At 37.5% G+C, this 25,565-nt stretch overlaps 1 protein-coding gene across 1 annotated transcript; it reads left to right on the forward strand.

Annotated features, from left to right (window-relative positions):
- The first annotated feature begins 181 nt into the window (after positions 1–181).
- Positions 182–22,027, forward strand: LOC139738517 (equilibrative nucleobase transporter 1-like). Its single transcript, XM_071649142.1, has 10 exons — positions 182–658; positions 1,332–1,348; positions 2,450–2,573; positions 8,193–8,285; positions 12,368–12,674; positions 16,331–16,513; positions 17,047–17,166; positions 18,518–18,707; positions 19,264–19,387; positions 21,896–22,027. Exons 1-10 carry the CDS (start codon positions 182–184, stop codon positions 22,025–22,027), a joined length of 1,767 nt encoding a protein of 588 aa, XP_071505243.1.
- The last annotated feature ends 3,538 nt before the right edge of the window (positions 22,028–25,565 follow it).

The following is a 25,565-nucleotide window of genomic DNA, read 5'->3' on the forward strand; positions in this document are numbered from 1 at the left end:
CATTTAAAGCGAATAGAACAGGTACGACAGACAGTCTCCTGTCGCATTTCCACCGAGATCAATTTCGGCCGGACGTCGTCTTTGTCTAGAATCTGTAGATATCTTAAAATTATATCTGATAATGACTGCAAGTTCCATCTACATGTGAGAACTAAACAGCCGCGACCCGGGCAGATAAACGATGGTGTCGGAAGTGTCGTTCAGAATGCCTGACCAAATCGCGTTTGAACTGAAGCGAATTGTAGTGGTTCTGATTACGGGCCTGGAAATGATAATCCACGCCGGTGTCATATGGGGCTGGCCGTCATTCGTGTACATCCTAAAGCAAGAGGCCGTCTTCGCCCACCTGTGTCGGCGAAGCGTCGACGACGCTATCGGCTCAGCTGGGATGGAGTCGTCTGAACAGAATTCGTCATCGTGCAATATGGTCTTAGCCGCAACTCAAGTGGCGGTTTATGCTGCCCTGGAGGAGACAACGCCCAACTCCAGCAGCTCTGAGTTGCGTTCCTCTGTGACCCCACCCATTAGCTCCTCCCCCGGAGGAACTGGATCAGGGTCGTCGTCGTATGTGACGTGTGATGACCAGGACGCAATGATACAGCTTGTCTTTACTCTTGCCACGGGAACGCAACAGATCTGTTGTTTTGCCACGGGCTTCGTAATTGATAAAATCGGAATGCGTATAACGCGAATATTTATACTGTGAGTTTAGGAACTATTTTGTGCACTTGCCTCCCAACAAGGACACGCTCAGATAAATAACGATAAGGATAATTGTATAAAGCATAGAAAACCAACATGACTGTACGTGTCAAAAGTGTCCATGATATTTTTTATAGTCTCTCACATTCAGTCTAGCAGATTAATTATATCATGTCTGGTAAGAATCGCTTTAAACGATGTGAGTGAATTTCAGAATATTCTTTGGCTTTCACAATAATCACCCGTATCCCCGTCATTACAAAATTAGAATGCCAGAGAGGATCAGTCGTATACTCAGTCACAAAGACATACAATTTCATTAAACACATCATGTAAATTTGACACGTACACAGACGCCGATCTTTTCACAGAAGCTTATACTGGGAAATTTTCTAGCTTTATGATTTTTTTTTTCTTCAGTCTACTCTGTGCGTGGAGCGGACTTATAGCACTATTGCCTTGAAGTCATTAGGACCTATTGTCTACCGACAGATCCGTACTTCTGAAACAATAATTGTTGAATGACCTCCATCGGATAAATGCGGTGGGCAATGGCACTGTTAAAACACAGACAACCGTCAAAGCAGTGTTTGTCTCATCTGTTTGACTTATTCTATTGTCTCCGACAGAAGGAGGAAGAAGGAGAGTCAATATAGCTTGCCTAAATATACGGATTGTTTTGCTGATTGTTATCCACGTCACATAGAAATACCTGGTCCTATTATACCCCTCCTCCTGTATATTATGAATACCCACCGTCTTAACAGCTGAGCGTGTTGAACATAATCAATGATTATTGTAATTCAAGGAGCCACATTTTGTTGCTTAGACACGTTTATTGTGAGATTTCGTGCACTATGCATAGTTGGTACGATACTAATGTATCGTCGGTACGAGTCTCACAAAATCATTGATTAACTCTGATAACGGTGCTTGAAGATATCATTGCATTCAAACGTATGATGGTTACTATACGGCAGTGTAGACCTAATAGTGGACAAAGGACGTAGAATTAAGGAGCTTTCTGGCATCAAATCCAGCCCTGTACGTACATTATTGGAAGAAAGTGTTTTGCCACGATATCCTTCTTTGCCATGTGTGAAAATAGACCTGTTGTTACTAGCTGCATGTATTCAAGACTACTTCCTGTCTTTTTCAGTCCCCTTCAACACTTTGAATACACTTTGCTTGTATCGGCTGTTTTCTACCACTGGTAGAAAACAGGCCATGCAGACTCAGGCAAGACGTAGACAAAATTTCTGCTTGCCAGGAGCATGATATGCTTGATAATTTTGATAATATCATATATTATAATGATATTATTATGAATTATATGAGTATATCCATAAAGTGTGGAGTATATGTATGATTGAACACCGGTTTATTGTGATGCTATATAGATTTACAATTAATGATAATGGCAAACCCTTCGGAAGGGCAATTCCTACATGCACAGGGCTATTCATGGGAAGAGAGACCATTACTATTGATATTACAAGGCATGATATACATTTCTGAAGGGTCTTACATACGCGCACCACAGGACATTACGCACGACTCGATACAGGTACAGTCATTATACCATCTGTCCCCCCCCCCCCATCATCTCGACCCTTCTTGCCAAATCTATTCAAAATAGGTTGAGGAGTACCATTTAGCAAGAGTCGGGACCAATGATTCATCTGTTCCTTTGCATGCTCATTATCAAGGGTTTGTTTTTCTCCTTGTTATTATCAATCCTACATAGACTTGGCCTGTTTGCAAGCTACCTCATGATCGCATCTCTGCTTTCCTACTCATCGTACGTCCTGTTTCCCGCCATGATTGTTGTAGCCGGCTGCGGTATGACGCTAAATACAGTGAATGTGCAGGTTGGTATACTAATAATCACAACAGTCTTCCTAAGTCCAGTCAATCTATACCCAGTTTTAGGGGGCAACCCATCACTACTTGCAACAGTAGGAATCCCACTGCGCTGCAAGTCGTTGTGGTCCTTCGAACACCGTACTAAAAGTCCCCCCAATCCCGGGGGCGTGGGGGGAAGGATAGTAAAATTTGCATAATATGCAAATTAGCACCTCTCATGAGAGAAAATTCATAAACATCGGCTGCCAATATCATTCGATTTGAACAATCTAAAGGCCCAAACTTATATTTTCTATGTCACTGAGCACAATAAGTGCTTTTTTTTTAAATTGGTCATATACATATATAGTTTTGATGTTCTGCACATTCCCTCTGTGCTTCTCTCTTACTACAATGTTTACTATAATGATAATGTTGACGATAGTAGTAATTTTCATCTAAACACCGATTTTTGTAGTTATGTGCCTTTCCATGTGTTGATTTGATTTGATTTATTGGTTTCTGTATTATCATTGTATACATGCACATACATGTAGGCTTACACTACAATACTTGTAATACTTGTATATATACCTGTTGGTGTCATACATATACATAAACATCAGTTATTGACAAAACATTTTTTTTCACTGCCTTCAAAGAACGCACAGCAGAAACGTATCAGTAATACAATGAGTGATAAGTCACCTGGATCACTGACCGATAAGGCATGACAAAACATTTTCTAACCGAGGTACAGGTGAACAGTTCATGGTTGGTTACTTGGTTACGTAATAGATGAAATGCGGAGATATTTATACGAAAGAATTTCGTGTATAATACACTAACAATGACAACGAAATTGCTGATATCCAGAGAACAACATTGTTTTTACAGCTTTCCTAAAAGAGTACATGGACTTTTAGATTTCGAACTTCAGAAGGAAGAGAGTTCTAATCATCGGGTCCGGTGTGTCTGATAAATTTCAGAGCCATCACTGTTTTAGGATTATACAGGATGGCCAGAAAGAACGGAACACCTAAGATCTTTTATTTCAGCAATATCGTAGCAAATATGTCATTATTTTGCATACTATTGGAAAGGACATTGCTTTTCCAATAGAATTACACCAAGTTCTTTAATTTTGGTTAATGCGTTATGATGTTAGGACCGTTTTTGTGAGCTCTTGCAATTTTCAAAATATCATCATTTTGCACTCTCAGAGATACCGAAACCAGCGAGAATTTCGATTTGATAGAACCAGTGGCGTTCACAATGTGTGGAGTGTGGACAACATTTCTCAACGTTGCGATATTCCAGCTATATCTAACATCTCAGTGAGCTCAACAGGTCGTCTCATTCACAATGACAACGGAAAATGACAATCACACCGTCCGCCCCACATTCCACACATTGTGAACAGCTACTGGTTCTATGGCAAACCGGGCACGCCGGAATTCTCGCTGGTTTCGGTATCTCTGAGAGTGCGAAATTATCACATTTTGAAAATTGCAAGGGTTCCCCCAAATGGTCCTAAAATCATAACGCATTACCCATAATTAAAGAACTTGGCGTCATCCTATTGGAAAAAATGACCTTTCCAATCGTTTGCAAAATATTGACTTATTTGCAACAATTTTGCTGGAATTAATGATCTTAGGTGTTCCGTTCTTTTTGGGGCCACCCTGTATAATGAAATTTATCAGATTGTCTTTGGGGATAAGAATGTATGTCTTTTTTGAATGAAATAGTGAGAAAAAAGATGATGGCAGCTGACCACTGTGTGAGTGAAACATAAAGAGTGAGTTTGAAAAAGAAAGAATCAATGTCATTTATCTTGAGTGTTTTTCATTCTGCGCATAAAGGATCCGAATTGTCTCGATAACCTGAGCATATCTTTCGTTTTCAATACTATCAACGTGACTTTTTGAAGTTGCCCATGCAATATGCGATATGAGATGTACGATAATATCAAGGAGTTATATAACATAAATGGAATATTCTTAGGGACATGACACTTAAGCTAATAAATCATACCAACGTTACGAGACACTTTATCAGAGATGCATTGCACATGAGCGTTCCATTTCATATTCTCATTTATATTCCGAGAAATTTGATATTTTCTTTTTTTTTTCTTTAAATTGAGCGATAATTTGTTACTCTTAAACTATGTAGATGATTTGGTAATTCAATATGAAGAATTCTTCGGAGTGAATGAAATCAAATTTGAACAGAATACATTGGTGTCATCGGGAAACGTAATATTATATTGCAGTAACATAGATGAGTTTGAAATATCATTTACATATACGCTAGAAATAGTAGCTGTCCCAATATGGATCCTTGTGGGACGCCACGTTGTATAGGTAATACTTCAGAGTTAACAGGTTCATAGAACACATATTACTTTCTATTCGATAAGTAATCTTTGAGCCATTCTAGTTGAATGCCATGAACTCCATAGCACTGCAATTTACGTATAAGGAGAGTGTGGTCAAGAGTGTCGAATGCCTTGCTTAGGTCAATGAAAAGACCGATGACATGTTTTTGTTCAGGCATGGACCAGTCCCGTAAGGAGGTCGATACTCTGTCGTACAATAATTTGGCTAGTGCCATATCTGGAGAATGAAATTTCCTGCAACCTTATTGGTCTTCGTTAAAGGGATCGTATAGTTTTGGTTGAGACCTAATTTCAGGTTTCTAACTGTTTTGGTGAGATAATGAGAAACCTCTTATGAAATATGAAAGAGCATGTAATTCCATGAGGAATTCAACGTTTGTTTGATGAAAATTGGTTTTTAAATGGCTGAGATATCCAAAACAGAGCGGTTCTAGAAAATGTGGGACCCACACTTTTTTTCACGAACGCTTTGTCTTACTTTGCTTTTGGATGTTTCAGTTATTCCAAACCCGATTTTCATTAAACAAACTTTCAGTTCAGTTTTTTTCAGTTCAGTTCAGTTTTATTCACCATCAGTTTAGGAGTATACAATAAAAAACATACACAAAGATACATAACTATTTTTCACGAACGCTTTGTCTTACTTTGCTTTTGGATGTTTCAGTTATTCCAAACCCGATTTTCATTAAACAAACTTTCAGTTCAGTTTTTTTCAGTTCAGTTCAGTTTTATTCACCATCAGTTTAGGAGTATACAATAAAAAACATACACAAAGATACATAACTATATACAAAGCAAACAAAAACAAAGCAGAAAACAATTACTTGATGGTGGGAACCCCAGGAGAAGCAGTGCTTATAAATAGGGGCCCCAGTAATGCTTAAATATTAATATACATGTAAAACAAACAAGCAAAAGAATTAATATACATTTCAAGGTTGTACATTTGGTTTGGTGGGAATGGGAAGGGGAAAAAACAGCATGCATATATAAATACATATATATGCACAGATACCATGGAAAACAACAGCGAAAATCCAGGAGAGATGAAAGAAGAGTAGAAAGCAAGGTGAGTATGACTGGAAAGGTGGGAGTATGTAAGCGATAGATGGACTATAGACAATAGACGTAGTGCTCGCAAGCAATGATTTTCATTCATGTGAGTACAAGTGTGACTAGGATGACAATATTTTTTTTTTCAATTTTCCCTCGGAAGGAGCGAATTAAAGGGCAATCTCTTAAATCGTGATAAAGTAGAACTATGCTTTATATCTTCTGGAAGAGCATTCCATAGTTTTGGGAATTTTACTTGGAATGAGTTCAGGGCTAATGTTGTGCGTACCTTTGGTTGTCGCAGTGAGTTTCTCTGACGGGTATCATACAAATGAACAGAACTATTTAATACGAATAAATCATTAAACACATTTGGTAATAAAGCAGCGTGAAGCTTATACATAAAGACTAAGGAATTAAATGATATCGAATCAGTAATAGGTAATACACGAAGCTGAGAAAACAGGTTGCTGGTGTGGGCATAAATACTTTGAATTCCTCTTAGTTTAGAATGGTATGCTCTGTACTATTCCATGAGTGTTTTCTTGGTATCTCGCAAAAAGTTAAAAGCCCAATTCTCATGTCCAGCAATACATTACCATCCCTTTAAGTATATAATTCTGTGTAAAAAAACATACAATCTGTTATAAACAAGCATTTCTATTACCTGAGAAAGACTAGGAAAAATAGAGATAGGACGGTATGTAATTCGATACCAGAGAGGAGTCATCTTTTTTGTATATTGGCTTGATTTTGATTAATTCACAATATGCATATACGTACATACATTATTCACAAATAATGTCAATATAGTTTGTACATAAATGTTGTTGTACATTCTGTGTGGATCGTCATAAGCTATGAAAAACTTGACTGGGACGTCCAGAAGGGATAACTTATACATAATTATATATACATAAACATCAAGTATCATGCACGTTCAATGGATGCAGAGGTAGGGAAATGAGAGAAGGAGAGGGATAGAAAGAAAGATAGAGAGGAAAAATATGAAGAGAAGTACTCCACATCGCGGTGGTTAATTTGGATATATATATATATATATATATATATATATATATATATATATATATATATGTATATATATATATAATTTTATATATATATATATATATATATATATATATATATATATATATATTACAAATATTATTCACCAAAGGTGTCATTATACTACCAATAATTAGCTTTAAAAAAGACGTGCTCATTTCATCATGACCAATTATATAACTTGATATTGATGAATGTACAATGTGAAGGATGTCACTATAATCTGCTGGTTTAAAATATAATGAATTATCATTTGACATACCTAAATACTGCGAGAAATCTGTGTGCGTGGGATCTATTTCTGAAGCTTGACTATGACCGTGATGATTATATAGTCATTCAAACAGCACACTACATCTCTTGTATGAGAGAGTGTTTGTCCGTCACGTATAATTTGAAATGTTGTCACCTTCTTTTGCTTACCAATAACTTCATTAATAACCTTCCAAGTGGCTGACATGTTTCCAGTAGCATTTTTAAAGGCCTCCGTATAATACGTTCTGCCGGAAAGCCTTATAATTAGTGTCAGTTTATTTCTATGATTTAAATCGATAAGCATTATCATTATTAGGATATCGTAAGCTATATGTGTATTTTTCTTTATTGATCGAAATATCCCCTTTGTTATATCCACGGATTTTTAATTTTGCTATCATATATTTCTTTTCAATTGTCCGATTGTGGGGATACGTTTTTCAAAATAGAAAAGAAATGTATTCTAAAACGATTCCTAAGCAATATTTGGGTCTGCGCAACAATGCATCATCCCATGTTTCTGTGAGTAATGATTATATTTCTGATGTGAGTGCTCTTCTTCTTACGTTCTATTTGCTTAACATGGGAATGTACTTTGTGCCGTCACAGATGGAAAACGTAGGTAAATGATCAGAAATATCACTATACAAAAGATCAGATTTCGAATAATCTGTATCGATATTAGTAATAAAAAGCAATATTAGTTTTTTCGCAAACACTCTCTCCAAGAATTTCTCGCAGTCTTCTCCGTTCTGGTCTTTTCTCTCCCCCCCCCCCCCCCACCATCATCCCATGTCGTCTGCTGTATACATTGCTCTACTAACAGCTTTGTTGCTTTATAATTTTTTTTTTTTACTCTTTTAAGGTCGGGAATCTCTTTGGTCCAGGGAAGGGCACCGTGATATCTTGGCTGAACGGCTGTGTTAGCGTTGCTGTGATCGTTTTTTACGTCATGAAGGTGAGATAAGGAGAATAACCTAAGTATGACCTTTGAACTTCAAGTTCATACATTAAAGGGGACGTCGATCCGGAAGATTTTCAGACTTTTACATTTGAACAACTATGAATGATTTATACTCAGTACAGAGTTTCAGAATTTATAGTGATTGGGATGAGAAATAATTTTTTTTTTCAAAATTTATAACACATTGCAAATGAACAAGGATGATGACATGGCAGCCTCACTATAAGAATGCATGAGTTGGGGCATAAGGAGGAAGAACATAAGAAGATGGCACGCATATAGATTATACACAGGTGAACTTGTTAAGCAAGCGGTATTGCAATGAAATTACACTGCTACATTTCTGAAATATGTGAGGTTCTCAACACTGTTCAATGTATTAGCAATTTGTTACAGATTTTCGATTCCACAAGTCTATGCATGGAGCAGTCGGTTTATGTACTACATGATAATATGAAATTCTGAAAATCGTCTGAAATTGCCCTTTAATGACTGCTACCCCGTTCAGTCCCGCACTAAATTTTATACACGCTTATCAAGGCCCCATTTGATTCGTGCAGAGTGTACGCTGTATTCAAAGCGTTTTTCGTTAGCTCTAGTATTTACATAGTCACGCTTATAATAACAATTTGTTTTTGTGCGACTCGCTTGTTGAAATCGCTCAATAGAAATGACAATACATAGTATAGCCGACTGAATGAAGGAAAACGTTCTGAAAAGACGTCGACGCGACCGTATCATCTGATATAGGCATGCAAGCAACTGGAATGAAATACCTGTAGCCTGGTGTTGGCGACACTCTAACAGGCAAACAGGTCATTCGTTTGTCATCACGAAACCATCAAAAATACTTTTTTCCCACAATTTTTTTTCTTTTCTCTTCTCTTCCCCCATGATGAATGCTTGTGATTTATGGAGAAAATCAATTTTTACAAACTAAATCACCACATTTTATATACTATTTGGCTTGTCTGAATTTGAACCGAGAATTTTATTTTAGAAAATAACCCTATAGTACACCTTTTTATTTCCGCGGCTTAAGCAAATGACAATCTGATATTTAGAGTGTACATAACTTCTATCGTCTTTTCTGAAGTTATGCATATTATATAAGTTACTAAATGATGTACAAATGTCAGTATAGGCCTATATGCGTTTAACCAAGAGAATCAGTACGATGAATCCGTTTTTTTTTGGGGGGGGGGGGGGGGGAGGGGGGACAAATTCATGGTATATTCATATGCGTTGTTATAACATCTTCCATACACTATTCACATTCAATATGTGGTCGATATTGACAAATGGTCGTTGTAGACAGTTTTGATGCGGTAGCCATTGTATTGCTTTCAATTCCTGTACACCATAATATCTCATATCTAAGTTAATTGTAAGATGTCTAACGATTACTGTAACTTTTCTAAAACTGTCATTTGTGGATATTAAGTGTAAACCTCAGGCATTGTCCAACCAGGAACCTTAATGATACGTAGATTTCTGTGACATAGTATTACAATTCACATGTCGACTCTGTGTTTGTCATTTGCTTTTGAATCATATAGTTGTGCGTGTGTGTATGTATTACATGTTACCAATTTCATGTCATTATTTTTGTTCTTCACTGTATTATTGTGTGAGAGGTTGGATTAACACTGCCACACAACAAACCGACCCTGTATACACTGTAAAACCGGACCGTTACGCATCCACTGGCTCTGGCACAGGCCAGTGGATTTGCGTTGGAATATTTAACACAGCCATGAAAGAAAAATTGCATTTAAAGGGACTGTACAGTACTGGTTAAGGTAGGGATTCATGTTTTGAACATTCCTACGTGAGATAATGAAAAGCCTCTTAAGAAATATGAAAGAGCATGTAATTGTAAGAAGGATTCAACGTTTATTTGATGAAAATTGGTTTTCAAATGGCTGAGATATCAAAAAAAGTGCCAATAATAAAAGGCGACATGCCACAACTTTATTAGGATCTCTTTGTTTCACATTGTTTTTGGATATCTCAGCCATTTCAAAACCGATTTTCATCGAATAAACTTTTGATACCCCTTAATACTGCATGCTCTTTGACATCTCATAGAGTGGTTTCTGAATATCTCGCAAAACGTTAAAAGCCAAATCTTCACCTCGACCAGAACTGTACACACCCTTTAAGGCATGCAGGAAAGAGGTATTGATGTCGGCTGTTGCGGTTGATAGGCATGAATAGGGATGCTTTACTCCTACAACTTCTTTTGAAAACCCACCAAAACAACCAACCAACAAACAAAAAGCCAACCAACCAAGCGGTAAGTATAGATATGATGAATAAGATTTCAGAGCACTGTAACTTATGGCGGCCATAACTGGGAAGCTTTCAAAGAAGAACAAAAGCACTTTCAGAAGCGGATCTAGAGGGGGGGGGGGTTGGGGGGTTGCAACCCCCCCCCCAAAAAAAAACAAAAACAAAAACAAAAACAAAAACAAAAAAAAAAATCCGGGGACCATTTTTTAAAAAATCTTATCTTTTTTTAATTTTCATGGGGGGTTAATTTGGCAATGACCTCTATACCAAAAATAGTGGTGTTTTAGATGCAAGAAATCGCCATTTTCACACACAGATTTTCAAAAATTCTCCCTACTGTGGGAGGGGGGACACCCCCCTCCCACACCCTCCCCCCTCGCTCGGGCTCGGTCGCTACGCTCCCTCGCATACCACCCCAACCCCCCCCCCCTTTATAAAAAGCTAGATCCGCCCCTGACTTTCGATGGGTTATGCAAAGAGCCAGGTGCGTTGCTATGTCAGTGCATTTAATTATCTTTTGTTAGGTAAACTTGAAGCCCCCCAGTTAGAAATTACCCTAAAAAAACAGTAGTCGTATTCGAGTGGATTCGGGAGCATTCTGTTCTCCTTCCCCGAATTGGTGAAAATTTGGGAGGGATTCTTGATCATTCGTGGAGGGTTTCGGCTCGTTTTGAAATTTTCAAAATCAGCCGAATACGTACCCTCAAAAATACTCCCAAGTGTGGCCCCGACAAATTTCATTCGGGCCACATTCGGGATGTATTCGGATGGAATTTGGTTGGATTCGGGAGGCATTCGGGACATTCTGGTCAGATTCGGGCCATTTCGTATCATTAGGGGATTAACGGTCGGAATCATCTAGCCAAATAGACCCGAATATCACGAATAGAGCCGAATCTGCCCAGTATGCCGGGGTACCTCCCCGAATCCATCCAAATCGTTATCCGAATACAGAGCAGAATTTATACAGGCGAGTGAGATGAATAGGCTAGTATACAGCAGCCGAATTGGTCGAATGAGCAGCCAGAATGACACGAAAAGCCTCGCGAATAATATAGCCAGATTGGCAGAGAGGCCTCGATCGTATTCGGTGCATTTGGCCATATTCGGGTCGACATTCGGGTCGTCATTCGGCTCTATATTCTTGCCACTATTCGGGTTGGCATTCGGCTTTATTCGGGATGCCCATGTGATTTCCTATTCTGCTCCTAGTCGAGACCTATTCGGAACCTATTCGTCTCTGATTCGGGGAGCTGCCCGCATCAAAGAAGAATAGGCTTCGAATCCACCGAATCCATTCGATTCAGGCCATACTCGCGCAGAATCGGTCAAAATTTATTCGGGAGAATTCGGTTCTGGTGTAAGTCTGGCTTTAAGGACAGCGGTATCTGTATACACGGGTTCTTTAACTATATACACGTTTACTTTGCGGATATTTCGTTTTTCCATTTTGTGATCCGTTACAGCTACGTGGTCGGTAGAGCAGGTTTCTCTCTTTTAAAAAAAAATCGAGAGAAAATATTCACTCTTGAAGGAGTCAATACAAACAAAGAGTGAATTTAGAGTGAAATTGGAGTGAAAATGTTCATTTTCACTCATTTCGGAGTGACCTCAGGGATCACTCGATAATTTTGGAGTGATCCCTGAGGTCACTCTAAAACGAGTGAAAATGAACATTTTCACTCAAAATTCACTCTTTTTTTGTATTCACTCCTTCAAGAGTGAATATTTTCGCTCGATTTCTTTTTTTTTTAAAGAGAATAGCTGTATTCTATCTTCAGGTCGCCTACGAGTCTGGGATATCGCCGAGTACCTCTTTTTATTTCTTGGCTGGGTCTACCATCCTCCTTCTCGTCAACATCATACTGCTCCCGAAAGACCGCATTCCTTGGCCACTCCCACCCGGGTACAGTTTCCAGTCGATGGACCAATCAACGGGAAAGGGTGTGGTCAATGGGATCTGTCCAGGAGAAGACGCCAAACCTCTCAGATCCGACCACGACTTGAAGACGATACATTGCAAGAACTCGTCCGCGACAACGGAAAAGGCAGATCTATCATCTGATCCAAGGAAGAGCTGCTTTTATGGTAAGAAACCAAGATCTTGTTTTTGTTGTTGTTGTATTCTTTTGCTTTTATGATTTTAAAATTCTAAAAATTTCATCTTTTTTATCTGGATAAAAGTATAATTCTTCCGACTTGTTGGTGACTTATGTTTATAGGGTGATATCATTCGCCCTGCCTTCTGTAAGAGGTAAATTTGTGTTCTTTCCTTACTCTAGAAAAATGAAAGTATCTTGAATTCTCTTTATTATTCATTTTCTTTACATCGGTGCCCTACTGTGACACTATGAATTATTGCAGCTTCCTTATTCAGCGATGACGGCATACGGATTAAGCCAAAATTTTAAGAATTCGTTACTTTATGAACGTATTGTCAAATCTTTTATTAAACTTCACTGTTTACTAACTGCAGTATTGTACATTCGCTGCATTCACATATGGAGGAAATTTCCCCTTGATTTCTGATTGTTTCCGTTATGATTGGATTATGTAGCTTAGGAAAACCGTAAAAGAAATTTCCAGAATAACAGAACCATGATTAAAGACAAAGACGACTTATTACTCTTATATTGTTTTTATACTTTTTAAGCCAAAAACTTCTCCATTTTTTTTTGGGGGGGGGGGGGGGGTTGGGGACGGGGCTGTGTTTAAACAAGGAGCTTTAAAACAGAATTTAAAGCTCTTTGGTTTAAACGTATCAATGTAAAAGATCGGTTTGTTTAGCAGTAGGGTTTTTTTTGGGTATCTTTTCCCCTCAGGCACCATACACCTGCCGTAGGATACGAAAGAAACATTTTATAGAAGATACAAACTGAAATGACTAATAAGTCGCTTCGAACTTTTTTTTTTCTTTTTGAAAAGGGCTGTGTTTAGAAAATAATCGATGCTTGAGATCGCTGCCATAAGTACAGGTTATAGATAATAAAGATGAATGGGGTCACAACACCAGTCGATATATGCATTCAGCAAAAAAACAACAACAACAACAACAAAAACAAACAAACAAACAAACAAACAAATAAACAACAAAACAAAACAAGAAAAGTGTTTACTTTCTCTCTTTTTTGCTGAGTGTATATTAATGATATACTTGTATCACCGTAACGTAAACACATATGATAAAAGATGTTTTACATTGGAATATGAATTGATTTGATTTGATTTGATAACTTAGAAGCACAATTCATAAGTAATGTGTCTACTGAGAAAGAAGAAAATTTGAAGAACGAAAAGACGTATAAAGAATATTACAGTTATATAAGTATAATGCATGAATTATGGGTAATTCACATAACATAATGCGTTCTTATCGTTGCAATATGAAAACAGTTTTATGCCAAAAAAAAAATGTAAAGGAGACGAATTGAAGTGCAGAGAACATAAACCTTTGGATGAATATTAATGGAAAAGCAGACTGGTTTCGAGTTGATCTATAAGTCGACGATGACATCATAGTCGACTTCGCAACAGATCAATTCTATTGTGTGATGGAAGAGTTTATTTGGAGTGTGTTCGTGTTTTCGTGTTTGTCATTACGATGTTCAATATCAAATTTGTACTTTACATGTTAAAAGGGCTTGGGAATATGTTAATTTAGAATGGCGTCGCACCCTGAAAAAAAAAATAGGACACTGTCTTTGTTGTACAATTTATTGTTATGAGACAAAGCGCATTGCAAAGTCAGCGGATATGATAATTGTGTCGCGTGCAACTATCCCACGTCCAGATCGACCGACACCTTGTTTGAATTCCCGGTCAGACGTGTACCGTATCCGGACCAAGTGAAGACTTTAAAAGACATTTCCTGACCATTCATGATGCTTGGACATCATTACTCTTTGAACTTTTGAACCTCTAACTAGAGTTACGAACACTAACAGAGCCAGGTTTCTCTCGGTTTCTCGTGCTGTCTTGTATTCAACACTCACGTATACTAAAACTGACGTATTACAACTACATGGAATTCTGAAGTATCACATTTTATTTTTTTTTTATTTTTTCAACAAACTAGGGATTTTGATCACCCTTTTCACCAAACTGCCAAATTTTACTTTCTGCACAGAAAGAACGTTATTTTTTTCATTTCATTATTATTAGTTGTTTTTTTTTTTTTCACCGAGATCTCGTAGAGTAACAATAAAAGACAATACTATGGTAAGGGTTAGAGAGTACAGGTGTATTTGACAAAATGTCTACCTTACATCTGTATGTGAGTGTTTTTTCATGCATAAACCATTTTTAGACTGTTGAGGCCATGGCATTACTATCTCTTCATCATTTTCATTTGAACGTCTATCCAGCTGGCGCGAAATTGAATGCCAACTTTAAGCCATTAATTTGAATGAATTTCTCTCTAAATTGAATGAAATAAAATCTAAAAGGAATGAGATGAAATTAAATTGAATACTCAAAGAATTAGAATGAACTATCAGAGTAGGGAAGTGACAAAAATTCCTTGAATTTGAAGCCTTGTCATTAATTCGAATGCAAATCTGATGAAATTGGGCGGGAATACCTATACAACACTTTCAGACGTATACGCCAAGGTGCCTTGGGCGTTAACGGATCGACCGCTGAAGAGACTGAGAGACTGAATATCGAAATTATGAATAATTATGTAAAAGAACGAATATCCCAATACAACGTATCTCACACACATTTCAAACCTCAAACGTGACTGAAAACAAAACCTGTAATACGACTATAATCACACTTGACATATCAATGTTCTCATGTGATCTGTCTTTATGTTAGCAGAGTCGGAGTTTAACCATTCTGTAAAATGATGTGATATCCATTCTGATGGAGAAATAAAGTGCTAGCCGAATAAAAAATAAACATGAAAAAGAGATGTTGAAATTAGAATTATAACACTGAACGTTGATGAATTTGCCATCCACAACGTAAGAATATTCGTAAGAATTGGATAGAATGACAGGACTTTGTTATGCTAATTGAATTTGAACGTTCAAAGGTCGAAGTTGTGTGCCTATAAATGAAATTGAAATTGGTTTGGTGCGACTTTGAACGTCTATACAGCTGGCGCGAAATTGACTGCCAACTTTGAGCCGTTAAATTGAATGACTTTCACTCTATTGAATGAAATAAAATCTAAAAGGAATGACATGAAATGAAATTGTATACTCAAAGAATTAAAATGAACCGTGAGAGTAGAGCAGTGACAAAAATTCCTTGAATTTGAACGCCTTGTCATTAATTCGAATGCAAATCTGATGAAATTGGGCGGGAAAACCTATATTAAAACACAGATCAATTCAGTGCTTATGTACGTCGATGTAGAGCAATTTGTCGATCAGTAGCAATAAAAACACCTCGAATAAGGGAAGAATTTCATGAATTTTTCTTATTCAATTGTTTAACTTGTTTGTTATTTTAACAATCTAAGTAAATATCAAATTTGGGTCGAAATTCCCATTATTAGCATTTAAAAAAAAATCATATGGAACTTTGAAATAATGTAAGTATCATAGATTTCTTACTTTATGTAAAATGCTTTTTCTCCTTTTATTCTAAAGGATTTGCCTATTTTGATCGTCAAGAGAAGTAACATTACAGTCTGATTAGTACAGTATTACAGAGAATGATGGGAATAAAGTATCTAAATCGAGATTGTACTTAATTCGATCTGCAATCATTCATTACAAATCTTTCTTTGGCAGCCGTCCAAGAGCTCACAGAAGCTTTAAAAAAGCAGAGGTATCCTAACGTTCGCGCCTGCATTTTTTCGGCTTTTTTCTGGCTCTTTGTATTCTGGTTTTCCGTCCTACAACTCAACATTTTCTTCCTCTTTGGGACATTCAATCCACTGCTGACGAGACGGAGCAATGGGAATGATATGCAAGGTAAGAACAGAGTGTATACCATTTATAACTTCATATCGATTTTCTGAAGTTTTTAGAGTACATGATGAAATCCTGCATTCCAAGTGTTCTGTAGAGTTTGGTATGTTTTAGATCCCACTTGCTTGAGACTTTGGTTCAACTTCGATTTATGAATGCCTTGCCGCAAATTTCAGATCTTTTCATGCCAAATTTGAAGTGAACATATAAGTGTAGAATATATCAGCTGTACTTGAATGTCGTTCATTTGACCTGATCTTAGTAATCTCGTTAAACTGAGCTCAAACCGCCTTTCTTGAACAAATAATTTCGTATACAATAAGCGTATAATAGTGAAAAGTGAAGTATTTCCCCCATAGTATGTGACCGCAGTATACACAGGTCACTTCATATGAAGTATAACAATTCATAGCAGTCAGACCTTGAACTGAATTGATCTATTTATGTGTGCATCAAAGTCTGAAAACATTTATGTTCGTTGTTATTGTCGTATGTACACTTGAGTAAATCTTTTCTCGTCTGCCGTTTATCAACAGTCAGTGAGTACACAAACATATTTCTCTTGCTCCAAACATCCCTGCTCGTACTCAGTCACGTGATGGGCCTTATTTGGGATAGAAACAAACTCGGCTTCTGTCGAAAGAAAGCAGGTACGTGTGATTAAATCGTATAGCTTCTGTGCATCTCCAAAAATGACAAGATAACATTTTGGTAAACTGCCAGAATGCATGCGCTGTAATTTGGCGATGTACAGGGGTAACGAAATGCTACAAAATACGTTAAAACAAATTACTCGAGTGAACACTCGAAGTAAAATAGGCTCAACTTTGCACCTTTACCAGTGCCACACTGGGAGCACCATTACGGGTGCAACTTTCCACCTTTCACACCATTGTCACAATGGGAGCACCTTTAAATATGAAAGGTGCGCAACTTTGCACCCTCATACTGGTCTGAAAGGTGCCAAGTTGCACCCGTAAAGATGCTCCCAGTGTGACACTGGTATCGGTGCAAAACTGAACCTATTTTTCGACGAGAAACAGACCGACAACAAACTAAGAATGTGCTGACATCCTATCCATGATAGTTATCAGCGCTGTTATCCCGAGGCTCATACAATTGTGCAAATAGAAGGAAGCTGAATATACAGAGTATTTTTTTTAAGCAATTGTGATTATTTATGATAGAGAGAAGAGTGATGTTAGAAATAAATGTGTAATATGTGTTTGTTTTGCCGTAAATGTTAATACTGTGTAATGAATATGTTTGATATCCTTTTTTTTTCATTCTACATATAATCTTGTACATATTTTATAGTAACCGTGGTTATTTCTGTAAAATGTCTGCAATTCAGCCTGCAGGCTGCAATGGATATTAATCAATAAAATACCCCTTTTATTCAAATCAATTCAATTCAGTTTAATTCAATTCAATTCAATTCAATTCAATTCAATTCAATTCAATTCAATTCAGTTCAATTCAATTCAATTCAAATCAAATATTCAATATGAATATCATAATGATAATTGCCATTGGACGGAATCTTCATCGGCTACACTTCTTCGGAATAATTTCCCATCTTTACAGTTTGGTCTCGACAAATTCGTTAGTATATCAAACTTCGTCATCCATATTGTGTTTCGCGATTTCTGAGATCCTATGTTTTTGTTTGCCAATGCTATGAGGTGTCACGGACTCACGGTATACCTTAGACTTTGCATTCAGATTTCAAATTATGAGGCCAAGATAATCCATCATTTGAGAATGATAAGGGTTCAATTATTACAAGTCTTGCATCTATTTCATATTTACCCCTTCCCAAAGGTTTTTATTAACACATTGACTTTTACAGCAACCCTTTACTTTCATTCTGCCGTTCTAATAATGTAAATGTCTAATGTGTTATGAGAAGGACGATTTGAACCAAATGAAAATGATAATTAAACCATGTTCACTTGTAATAATGAACACATCACTTTAATAAGCTCTTTCTATTTCCTTCTTCAGCTGGGTGTCGTGGTCCATATGATGACCTAGCTGACGCGTGCCTTCCTCTCGCCCTTACCACTATAATGTCCATCGGATATTCAGCGTTACTCCTGTTGCCGAGTCTACGCATTCAAATCTTAACTTTCACCTTGGTTCTACTCGTCATGGCGGTTTTGTGGGGATACGCAAATGCATACATCACCGTTGTGTAAGGACCAACATCCGTTTCCTTTCCATTTACCAAATTATGGTATCTAAAATAGAGCACAGTTTTAAATTGAATTATCGGAAGGTCTTTGAAAAGGTGAACATAATGTTTACTTCAACAAAAATTACGGTAGAATCAAAGATATGAAAGCGAAAAAAAAAATCAAGTGCAGTATATCGGTGACTTCCGGTTTCATGGGATAACATACATTAATCAGGGTCGTAGGCAGCAATGCTCTGTGTGTGTGTGTGGGGGGGGGGGGGGGGGGGTAGCGGCCAAGGTAAGTGAGCATTTATGAATGTGTTGGCTTATTCTAAAATGTCATGTTCAATCGGTCCTTCCCTAATATACTGTCATACAACAGCGTGCAAACGGTGCACCAAGAGTGCACGCGGGAACAGAGATCTATTTTTACCTTCTCACTGGCAAAGAACAGAGCTCTCTTGTTAAGTTCATTTCGCCCCACTGCCGTTGTCACTAGATTCCTTGACCAGTTTTCTTTTACTTTCAAGTTTTTACGATACAGTTCACTGTCCACCTATTCACTTCTCTTCAGATTTCCAATGGACATTTTCGCTTCACTGAACGGTATAATCCGAACTATCAGTGGACTGGTTACCTTTCTACAATTCCCTCTCTTCCGGATTATCCAGGTTTACTTCGACGACGACCCATTTTATGTGAGTCTATTACGATACACTTCTTCGGGTACTTCTGCCATAATCTTTACATTTCTGTCCCTCAGATATAGGATAGAAAATGTAGGTCCCGTGTTTGAGAGAGTCGCAAAACCTATGCACGTAAAAGACCCCGCTTCATTAATTGATCCCAGAACAGTTTGCATGACGCGCAGTGAAATTTTTAGTCTCCCCCAAGTACACACCCAACTAGATCCCCAGAAAGACCAGATAGTGCAGCTGAATATGGGCTTTCCTGCCATATCTTCTCAGATGGAAAATAAAAGCGAGTAAATAATGGAGGATCTCTATACTCCATGTTCGTTTCACAGTGATGAATACACTGAGTAAAACACCATATTGAGAATTCCCATTCGTTGGAGTCGGACACAGAACACGACAATGTCTTCCATTTGTCATATTTGAGTTTTTATTTTCAAATGGTTGCGTTTAAAATGTTGTTAATAGAGAAGAAACTCTTTTGGTGCTGGAATTATTATGCAGAAAGTTATTAATTCATAGTTATCTTTTAGTGCGCAAGAACTATAATTCCAAAGGGATGATGATATAGTGAAACATTTTTTTATGTAAGAATGAATATTCCAAACGTTGTTAATCTAGTGAACTTGTGTTAGTGAGTAAGGGGGACCTGTCGTGATGTTATCACCACTGCTTGTCGTAGGAAATGAAAACGCAGCCACGAAGGAAGCGATTGCATTCCACATGGGAGACCTACCGTGAAACCAGCGGTTTTTAGAGACTCCTAAAAGAACAAGATAATGTGGATTAAGGGATTAGCCTAAGGTCGAAACAGCTATAATTGTCTTGAAGCAGATATCCCCCATGCTTTTCAAGAACCGCTGTTGAAGTAGTATATGCATGAAGTGAACAAGCCGGGTTTATTCAAATGTATCGCGCTGTTCGGTTTTTTGTGTAATGTAAATGTATACACTGTACATACTTTCGGGCAGGGTGCGTCCTTGGCGTTCCAAGGGCTTGCGGGAGGTCCGCTGGAGGCCTGGATGAGCATGGGGACGGCGGGGTGAATGTGGTTTGCTAATTTTTAGATTCTTTCCATGGGGCCTATTAGTATTTACGAATTTCCTCTTATTAGTTGTACATTGCAATGTGGCTGTGCGCGGCCCTGTCGCTATGCACAAGTGTTACACTTGTGTACGGCGGCGGAGCTGTGTGTATAGTTAATTGCAATGGTCCTGTGGAAGTTATTCACTGTGCACTCGTCGTCGCCATGTCGGGCGGGGCCTGGGCGGGCTTTCGGACTGCCAAGAGTTATTTTGTCCTATTTTCGAAATGGAATTGAATAATTATGATAATAAATAACACTTTTCTCTGCACTACGGAGGGGGGGGGGGGGGGGGGGGGGGGGCTGTCATAATCAGCTGCTTTTGGAGGTCTCTGCCAAACCATCTTTGGTTGGGTATACAGTCATGTTTTGCATTAGTGGGTATTCTCGCATGTACGACCCTTTATAGTATGTTTGTTAGTTAGGAGTTATTTAAATATTTGAAAAAAAAAATAAAAACACAGATAAGTGTTTAAATCGTTTGTACCAAAGAAATGGTTTTGTGTTTGAAATAATAATTTTGTGATTCATCTATCCTCTGAATAATTACGTTGCTTCGAGAAATCAATAAATTCTATCATTTGAAAAAAAAAAGGAAATGAAAACGTAGCCACAAAGGAAGCAATTGCATTCCACATGGGTGACCTATACCGTGAAACCAGCGGGTTTTTAAAGACTCCTAAAAAGAAGAAGATAATGTGGATTATAAGGGATTAGCCTAAGGTCGAAACAGCTATAATTATCTTGAAGCAGATATCCCATGCTTTTCAAGAACCGTGGTCTTATTCACTGAAGCAATATTAACGCCACCTCTTTTCGGATGGCCGGCTTTGATGAATCCACTAGCCCATTCTTTTTATTTGTTTTGTTCCTTTATTTCCTTACTTTTTGTGAAGTCATCTTGAGTATAGAGCAAGAAGGTTCATATTTCACTCAGGCGAGACATTTCGCTCAGGCCTGCTTGACACGAGCCCAATATTTTGTTAATCTCGAGTTTCGATACATCGACGGCGGCCAAACTTATGCACCGTCTCTGAGGTCTTGCTTGAACTTGGCTGACCTCGAAGAAACGAACACATGACCCAAACAACAATATGTCGCACCAATAGCTTTTGCAAACCTGATTTCTGAGCATGCTCGCTGTGCATTATCGCCGTTTTACACACACTGATTTGTCGCCACCGAACGGGCCTCATATGCGCTGTTTACGTAGTGTGCAGATGATCATGACCTCATGTTTGAATGACTAGTATAACCATCTCCGAAATATTGCCTTCAAGTTGACCTTCGACAAGAAATTTGCTTTGGCAGCAACACCTGCACGAATGACCTATTTGCGTATACGTTTGCATGTGTATTTGTGATGTTATATGCATATCACTCGACATATTCAACTATAATTCATATCTATCTCTTTTTTTCCATAGGTCATCATGGGACTGATTATATGTGATGTACTTACCTTCGTTCTCCCCATATACACGTGGTATTTCGTGCGTAAACAGAGAAGCACATTGTCATTATCGAGCGAAAATAAATCCAGGACTGCCAGGGTCTAGCTGTTCTTGCCAAGAACCTCTATTTAGCTGCAATTTGGGTCATAGGAGTGCATGCATGGTGACTGCATCGAAACACGCGCGTGACAGTGGAACATCATATTGCCAAGAATGAAAGAGACGATTTTATATATCCTATGATGCAGATCAGAGAAAGTTTGCGTGATTTCAGGAGAGAGTCGAGGAGGTTGCTACCTACACTGCTGATTGATACTGTACGTGGTCTGCTTACCACGTACAGTATTAACGTAATCATGATATACTGAATGGTGGAAATGCGATTTTATTCTTCTTTTGCTTAACACGAGGTGCCGGGTTGATGCCGATTTTTTGATGACTCTTATTGCAAGTCACCTTAGGCGAACAATAAAGGGTCAATGTATAAGTAAAGTAACGATTGCACAATTAAGGGAGTAGGCCCAATCACCGTAGAGCACCTGTAGTTTGGATATTGGTATGAACGAACTGGAGGTTCCGGGTTCGAATCCCACCTGGCTCGTTCGTCATTGTTCAAGATATTTGGTCCACATTATCCCCCTTGGGATGACGGGCACAATGTATGCTGAGATAATGAGATGGCAGGAACATTTTGCGAGTGTAATCCTTACTCGGAAGAGCTCTAGTGCCAAACAGAATGAATAAAGCGATATCATTGTTCTTATCAAATTATACTTGCAAAAGAATATTATCATCACAAGTTTTATTTTCGTCTCTGCAAAGTTGTGTGTACCACCTGCGAAAGTATTAGCTGCTTTTATATCTCCATTGTAAGCAACTTATGTGTTTATGAATATGTGCATTATATAATTTCATCACTTTTCACGACAGATCATGAAAAACAAAACAAGCGGGCATACTGGCGATATAAATCTAATGTTCACCAACAACGCATTTTTTTTTGTTGTTGTTGTACTTGAAAGCATTAGCTGAAAAATATTGTTTTGGGACTTGATGCAATGTAAAATAACTGAGTTACATTATTAAATGCCACGATTCCTTGAAATGTAGATGCAAGAAGATTCTACTTCAAACCGATTGTTCTCAAAACAACTGCATTAGGACTATCAATGACATACGCACAGTCATAATTACATTTTTTTTAAATGTAGCAATGCATGTATACATAGTAATGATTTACTTTCTTGCTGCAGCTGACGATTACAGTATATGTCATACAGACTGTATAGCCAACAACGCAAGAAAACAAGGTAACGTGTGTTTCCATGCATTTTAGATGTAGCCTTTGGTAATATCTAGTAATACATTCATCATGTTCATGCATTTCCGCATGTTCTTGATATCTTATCATTGCCGTGGTGTAGAAGGCCAACAGGATGCTTGATTTCTATTCTTGGCCTCTGTTAACTGCGTGATATCAAAAACACACAAAGATAATATTGCAACACGCAGAATTCTCTACGTAAAGGAAACCCAAACCCAAAGAGAAATGTGAGTTGCGTGAAAGCAGCAACATAAGTGGAACACATCAGGGAAAGTTTGAGGAAAATCGGACAATGATCCAAAAGTTAAGAATTTTTAAAGTTGTGGTGTTGGAACCTTTTGAGGAGGAGACTACTTAAGATTATGACGTATGTGTGGACAACAATATAAAGAAAATATAAAGGGAATTCTACAAAAATTCACTTTTTCTAGAATGATGAAAGAGCACTTGACTAACCGTTTTCAGAAAGTAGGGGGAATAATTGCTAACCTTAACATAAGTCACTATCAGGTTGATGGAAATGTGATTGTCTTGAAAAATGAATTTTTGTGGAATTCCCTTTATATTTTCTTTATATTGCTGCCCACACATGACTCCATAAGCTCTTTTAGTCTCCTCATCCAGCTGTTCCAACACCAAAACTTCAAAAATTTATAACTTTTGCATCGATTGTCAAATTTTCCTCAAACTATCACTGATGTGCATGTTTTACTAATGTTGCTGCTTTCACTCAATCCACATTTCTCTATGGGTTTGGATTTCATTTAATGTCCCCATACAGTACCCTACCTGCGCGATAAGTATTAAAGGGAACTTCCAAACGAAATGTGATAATTTCACATCATGTAGTATAAAATCGATGGTTCCATGTGTGGAGATTTATGAAATTTGTTGTGGTTCTGGAGTGGAGAAACCCATACTCTGAAAGACCCAAAACAAATAACACTAAACAAGGATGATGATATAAGAGACTCATATATACATATTCCAGTAATAATTCCATTACTGTGCGAATTTATGCTCATTTTCTTCTTTTGTTTTGCTTCCATGAGGACGTACCCAATCATATCCTAATGTGGAGCTGCTATGTCATCATCCTCGTTCACTGTGATTTGTTTTGAATCTTTAAAACATTGCCTTTCTTATCTCAATCGCCATAAAGTTTGTAACTCTGTACTCAGCGTAACCAATTTAGAGACGTTTAAATGCCAAAATTTGTCATCGTCCAGAGTTCTCCTTTAAACATTCTCCTGACATGCGATCAAAGCAAATAGTGCTTTGCACTTTTCTTGTGTCTCACAAGCAAAAAAACAAGACAAAACAACAACCCCAAAAAACCCCACCAACCAACCAAACACCAATAAAAACCAATAAAATAACAACAACAACAACAACAACAACAAATACACACACACACACACACACACACAAACCGAAATCGAAATTCTTGCCATTTTAGGTAATTTGTTTTTAAGCTCATATAAGTGTGAAGTATTATGTATACGCTTATACTTATTATGTATGATTATGTATTTAAGAAAATGCTAAAAAAATGGACGAACTCAAATTTAACATTGCTGCTGTATACGTTGAAATATGCTTCCTTTAATGTATTCAAGTGGTATTTGAAACGTCATATTTTCACGATTTTGCAATCTCAAAGATTTGATCGCTTATTTTGCAATGTTATATAAACGGCATGTTTACCAACATGACGAAGATTAATGATATAAGTTTTTACTGCTTCATGTCATTATGTGCTATAACGTATAGATATTTTTTTCAATGCTATCAGTGCATTATGATAATATAATTTATGCAAAATAATGACCATATACTCATTAGAAGAATTAAAGACTGTGATATATTATGTTTACACAATATTACTGCTTTCTGAGTTTTTTTTTTCAATATTTCATTATACAATCAATCAGTAGATACTGATCTCGTATAAGTTCCTTATTAAACTCATCAGAGTCATTTGGAAATCCATCATCTGAGTCTTGAGAAAAAAAAAAAGATTTAAAAACCCTTCATCGCATCGCATCATACGAAACGGCCATGATGGAGTTTGGGTCATATAGGTCCCTACACTGGTTCGCTCTCAAACTACCTATCTCAACTTGTTGTCAACCGCTTACTAGGAGTCAAGATTTTCAGCTATATAAAACTCAGAGAAAGTGTGTCACTATTGTATTATTTTCACATTTGAAACACGTACAATTTTGAAATCTCAAAAAAGGTAACACCTCTTCTGTGCATTTGGAGACTTGGGAAAGAGTTTTCACGTATATACATATATATATATATATATATATA

The sequence above is a fragment of the Diadema antillarum genome, unplaced genomic scaffold (genome assembly GCF_040938485.1).
Source record: "Diadema antillarum isolate AM-2024a unplaced genomic scaffold, OU_Dant_1.0 seq00000752_RagTag, whole genome shotgun sequence".
NCBI lineage: Eukaryota > Metazoa > Echinodermata > Echinoidea > Diadematoida > Diadematidae > Diadema > Diadema antillarum.